The sequence below is a fragment of the Molothrus aeneus genome, chromosome Z (genome assembly GCF_037042795.1).
Source record: "Molothrus aeneus isolate 106 chromosome Z, BPBGC_Maene_1.0, whole genome shotgun sequence".
Lineage (NCBI taxonomy): Eukaryota > Metazoa > Chordata > Aves > Passeriformes > Icteridae > Molothrus > Molothrus aeneus.
The window spans coordinates 47124184-47130071 of record NC_089680.1 but is presented as its reverse complement, the minus strand read 5'-3'; the positions used below and the strand labels follow the sequence as shown (position 1 = coordinate 47130071).

General features: G+C 48.5%; 1 protein-coding gene across 1 annotated transcript; it reads right to left on the bottom strand.

The window, feature by feature from the left end:
- Nucleotides 1-1352: 1352 nt before the first annotated feature.
- On the bottom strand, nucleotides 1353-4315 carry LOC136569047 (cyclin-dependent kinase 4 inhibitor B-like). Its single transcript, XM_066569322.1, has 2 exons — nucleotides 4178-4315; nucleotides 1353-1909 (listed from the first exon to the last, which is right to left on the bottom strand). Exons 1-2 carry the CDS (start codon nucleotides 4313-4315, stop codon nucleotides 1613-1615), a joined length of 435 nt encoding a protein of 144 aa, XP_066425419.1. The 3' UTR covers nucleotides 1353-1612.
- Nucleotides 4316-5888: the final 1573 nt, after the last annotated feature.

Below are 5888 nucleotides of genomic sequence, written 5' to 3'. Positions count from 1 at the left end.
ACCCGCCCTGCCTCAGAAGAGTTTGTTCCCAGACGCCAAACATGCTCTGTGATGGCGCTCGCTCTCCAATTTCCATTTGTCCCCCAAAGGGCTAAGAACCACTTTTTTTTTTCCTCGAGGAAAATAATTCCCCATCCCTGCTACGCTCCCACTTCTAAAAATAGATCATAAATTATGCAAAGAAGGTACAAACTACAGATGAGCTTTTTTTTTTTTTGTACTTTAAGTGTTGTTATCAAGAATGAAATAAACGATTTGGCAATTTTAAACTCTGTGTGTATGTGCTTAAATAATGCATATCTACAAAAAGTCCTGGTATCTGACCTGCGTGATTGTGTTGTGTATATCTATATTTATTCATGCAGACACACACACAAAAATTGAAAGCAACGAACAAAGCTGAAATAAATAGCACCACTCAACTAAGTAGTGCTGCATGCAGAGCCATTAAATACTCGAACACGAGAAGTGAATTATTTTTAAGCCAATCTTTTTCATGTTTTATTACTGAATAATAGCAGGTATTTAATCACACATAAGTGGTATGAACATCGGGTAGATGATAGAAATTGCACAGGAAAAACAGAAAACAGAAACCAAAAGGAGTGCAAAAATCCATATTTATAACCCAAATCGGTCATTTGTTGTTATTTCCAAATATCTGGTTTAGAGAGCCAGAAAGCTGTCTTAAAAATAAGAAGCTCATTGTCTATATCTTCTGAGCAAATGGGATTTCCAAATGCAAAAAGCTACACAGTAACTAATTGATTGCCAATTGTTTTCTCACACGATTTTCCATAAATACAGCTACACAAAATGTTTGTAGTTCCCAAACTGTAATGCTCATCAGCGTTAAAAATTTTACCATTCAATTACTGTTACGCCTTGGTGTTAAAACTATATGTTGAGTGGGTTGGTGAGGGGAGAAGCTCTGGGGATTAATTAAATTTATAAATTATATGGTTAAAGTGTTCAGTCTTTTCAAGTGCAACAACATAAAAGGATCTCAAGGAATAACTAAAATACAAAGATTTGCAGGGCAGTGAGCAAGCCAGTAAGGGAAACATAGCCTTCACTATTTTGGAGTGCATAGGATACTCCAACATAAAAGGATCTCAAGGAATGACTAAAATACAAAGATTTGCAGGGCAGTGAGCAAGCCAGTAAGGGAAATATAGCGTTCTCACTTCTCTAAGCAGCTTTATTGTAAAAAAAAGAAAAAAAAAAAAAGAGGAAAAGGTGAACATTTACTTTTTTTCCCTCCCCACTAGAGCACAAAAGGACCGTCTGGTGCTTGTGCTCTGACTGCCGAAGAGTATGAGAGGGAGAAGCAAGAGCGCTAGTCGTGATTGTGTTCTGGACCTTTTTCCTCTTTTTCTCAGGAAATAGAGAAAATCACGGCGCGTGTCTTCTCGCAGAAGCGGGAGCCGGAAGGGCACGGGAGGAGCCCTGGAGGTAACGGGACAAAGGAGCACTCTTGCCAGCAGCAGACGGACATCGGGAGCGCCACCATCCGCGATGGCTCGCTGATGACCGGCAGCGGGGATGCTCGCGGGGGAGGTGGGCTGCAGGGACGAGGGGACAAGGACCCGGCGGGACGGCCGGGGACGGGTCAGCGCGCAGCCTTCTCGACGGCCCCCCCGGCTCCCGGCAGGGGCAGAGGGTCGCGCAGGTACCGCCCCACCGCTCCGTGCGGGCCCCCGGCTGCCACGTCGAGGGGCAGGCGGCCGCGGCCGTCGGGGAGGTCGAGGCGCGCCCCGGCCCGGTGCAGCGCCGCCAGCGTCTCCAGAAAGCCGGCGCGGGCCGCGTCGTGCACCGGGAGGCAGCCGGTGCGCGGGTCGGGGCGGTTGGGGTCGGCTCCGTGCCGCAGCAGCAGCTCGGCCACCCGCGGGCTGCCCAGCATCATCACCTGCGGGGAGAGACAGGGTCAGCGCCCGCCACAGAGCCCCGAGCACCGACGGGCGCCGCCTCCGCCGAGAGCCCGGGGGGCAGCCGGGGCTGGCGGCGGCCGGACCGGCTTCTCTTTTGGGAAGTAATTCTACTGTGTCGGCTCCTTGTATTCGCATACATTGTGACAGCCGTTTGCCACTATCAGTGCGGATCCCTTCCAACTCGAGATAGTCTATGATTAGATGATAAATTAAAAATATTAGCTAGTGGTTTCCAGACTAGGTATAACACATGTGTGTGTTCTGCTTCACATTTATATAATTTATATAATTTATATAATTTATATACATCATGGTATAAATGGTACTTTTGGTGTGTGTATAAGCACATATATGTACACACACGTTTATACACAGATACAGACCAGCTCTGTGTGTGTATAGATATATGCACACAATACAGACACCGTTTATGTAATTATATAATAAATAGTGCATGTACCTATATTATAAATATATTTAGACATACACATATATAAAAATATATTAAATATATTTATACACATGAAGAGTTTGTAAATATTTGTATGCTATTATACACAGCATGTATTTTGTGGCAGTAAAGGACCTGAGGGATCTTGCATTAAGGCTGTCGTCACTTAGAATGCATTATCGATTAATCAACGGTCAGCACAGCAATGGGAAAATGCAGCTGGGTGTGGCTCCTTTCGGCATTCGGTGTGGATATTTAAAATTTTCCCTTCCTGAGTTTCGGACGAAGATGTTTTTTCTTTCTTTTTTTTTCTCTCTCATCTCTGTCTTCTTCTCAGAGGTGTGAGAGCAGCTGCTGAGCACTCACAAGCAATGCACAAAAGTTAACTGATGGAAGATTCCGAATGATAATGTCTAAATGGCAAATTCCTAATGACAGTCTGCTTTTCTGCCAGTAGCAGAAAAAAACTTCTGGCAATACTTGATCATACACAACTGAACAAAACCCACAAAAAAACCCCCATCAACCAAAAACCAAAATAAATTTGTACATGGGGTTTTACTTCCCTTACTGTTCTGGTGATTTTCAGTGGAATTTTAACCACCATAAATTGTGACTTAATACTATGAAAAATATCTTAAGACAATAGGGTTTTCTATCAATTGCTATCTCCGGACTTTGGTTTGTCCACTTCAAATAATTTGGTTTATTTATAGTACAAGTGTGAAATACTTATGAATGTCACAATATCTAAATTCCCGATATTAATCTTTTCCAGAAACAAAAAGAGGGTCCACACAGTCGAGTGTCAGCCATTTTGCAAGTTGCTGACAAGAGAAAGAGAACTTAGTCTGAAATGGGGAAAGGAAAGAGATAATTTATAAGAGTTTGGAGATTCTTTTCATCTGCAATTTGAACGTAAAATGGAAGTAACATGAATAACTTTCTGAGAGCTTTTCTCGGTAATACACTTCAGAAAAATATTTCTGAATATTTAATTAATGTAAAGTGCAAGGACCAAAATAGCTGTTCAGCTTAGCTGAACATTAGATTAATCATGAAATATATATCTTTAAATAATAACTCGAAAAATCTTCCTGAGTTACACAACTCTAATTTAAATCACAGAATATTAATCGTTCAATGAACATTTTAAAAGTGTCTACTTAAGTATGTCGATAAATGTAACACATTTTTAACTCTCAAACTGCCTGGAAAGCAACTCTACATGCTGGTACTTCTAACATCTATCAATAAATACTGCCACTATTGATTGATAGAGAATGTTAAAATTGCTACTACTAAAAGAAAAAAAGAGGTGACTACTAATATATACCTAGTTTCAAGTAACAATTTTTATCAGCACAGTTTCTAGGTTCTTTGCTCATGAATGTACTAGAAAGGGACCCCACTTCGATTTCCTTGGGGAAAAAAAGACCTGTTCGGGCTATATTTAAAAAATCAAGAAATTTGCTCGAAGTGCAGATCATTCCCCAAACCTATCTGGATAGGTTATCTGGAAGCGGATTTTGCAGTCCAACTTCTCCTTTAGACTATCTCCTAGAAAAATTCGTTTGCTGCCAGCGGTTCCCCACTAGTCTCCATCTTGTGCTTATAGGACAGCTGGACTTAGTAAAAAATAAAGGTCACGTTTGAATTCAGACAGCTGCGGCTGGAGTACGGTTCCGATCATAGCGATAAAAAATCATTCTAAACACGAAATGCCCACCCTTTCCCGCCAACGTGGCAAAGCACAGCTTCCCCCCTGCCCCCCCGCACCCAGCCTACGCCGTACCTGGAGCGGGGTTCTCCCAAAGCGGTTGGTCCCGTTGGGATCCACGCCTACTTGCAGCAGCCTCCTCACCTCTTCGTGGTCCCCGCGGGCGGCGGCGCTGCACAGGCGGTCGCCGTCGCTCCGGGGGGACCCCTCCATCGCCCCCCGCCGACCTGAGCCGCACGGCCGCCGCTGGCTTTCCCTCTCCCCTGGCTGCGATCTCTCCCGTCGCTGCGACCCAGCTCGTCACTATCACCCAGCTCCTCCTCTCCCGGGGGCAGCACCCCCCCTCGCACCCACTCTCCCTCCCGCCCCGCCCGTCCCCTCCCCGCTCCGGGCACTCCTCCAGCGGAGCGGCGCTGCGGTGTCCGCGCTCTCTCTGCCCCGGCTTCCAGCGGCTGAGGGAAATGCGCGCACCCGCCCGGGGCGAGGGGCACCGGCAGGGCGGCCAAGGACCGCGGGATGGCGGCAGCCTGGTCCCCAAGCACGGCACCTCGGAGGGCAGCCTGGTCTCATCCCTGCCTCAAGCACGGGCGGTTCTCGCGGGGTTTGTGTCCCACCGGGGAGAGGGGGTGGGGGCGGCGGCCTTGCGCCCCCAACCTCTCCCCACATCGGGCCGGGCTACGAAGGCGCGGGCGCGGGGCGCAGACCCACGGGCAAACAGCTTCTACGGCAGCTGCCTCGGGTGGGGCAGGTGGGTCGGCGACATGACCAAGGGACGACGGACCTGAACTTTCCCGGAACAGAGAGGGACTCTTTGTGCGAGTGATGGCTCTAGTTTCTGTCTCTGAAAGGGGTCCTGCCCTGCCCGAGCCCATCCGAGCGGTGGGTCGGGGGTCCTTCCCTCCGACCTGTGCCTGCCGAGACCTGGCAGACCGGGTGAGGAAGGGAGCCGTGCCCGCAGCGAGTCTGCGACCAACCTAATGGCAGCGCATAGAAGAAGAGGATCGCTTCAGCCGGGCCCTGCCAGAGCCTCCCGGGAATAGGAAAACCGCGGCGAGAGCCCAGCAGGGTAAGGTGCAGCTCCAGCCGCGCAGCCGGAGGCTAGGCAGAAGAATCTCGCCTTGCAGCTATGAAAGATCCTCAAAATCCAAGCATCTGCTCCTCCCCTTGGCTTTCCGCCAGGCGTCTCCCGCTGCAGGCCCAGACGCACGCCTGCACACACCCCCCCGGCCCAAGAGACGCCCCCGGGCTGCCGAGTGGGAGCGGTGGTCGGCACCCACGACCTGCGCCGTGAAGTTCTTATTCTGCTACCTCGAAGTTCCTGCCTCTTACAAAGGAGGCAGGGGGAATAAGGGTGTTTTTCAGGGTTTTGTTTTCCCTTTTTTTTTTTTTGTTTGTCCTTTCCTTTTTTTCCCTTCACCCCCTCCACCCCCTGCCCCCCGCCCAAAGTCAGTTCCCTAATCTCCTTTTTTTTTTTATTTGCGGCCGGTGCCACGCCGTAGAAGTATCCGCTGTGCAGATACAACCCCCGAAGAGCTCTGCATCGCTAAAAGAGAAACGGTGATAATGTCTACATTTACTATTAGCCAAAAGCAGAGACATCCTCGGATGAGGAGAAATAAACACAGATTTATCCCTGAGTAGACAAGTCAGAGGTTCACTAAAATGTCTTAGTTTAGTGGCTCTTGGAGCCTCCCTTGCGAAGTTTCTGAGGCAAGTGGCATTGCAGGATCAGGGTCCAAAATCTGAGGCGACATCCTCGCTTGCTGGGGACCGGTGGTGAACTCCC

Coding starts and splice junctions, on each gene's coding strand:
- LOC136569047 (XM_066569322.1), bottom strand. CDS start 4,315: ATGGAGGGGTCCCCCCGGAGCGACGGCGACCGCCTGTGCAGCGCCGCC. Junction 1,910..4,177: donor TTGGGAGAACCCCGCTCCAG/GTACGGCGTAGG, acceptor CTCTCCCCGCAG/GTGATGATGCTGGGCAGCCC.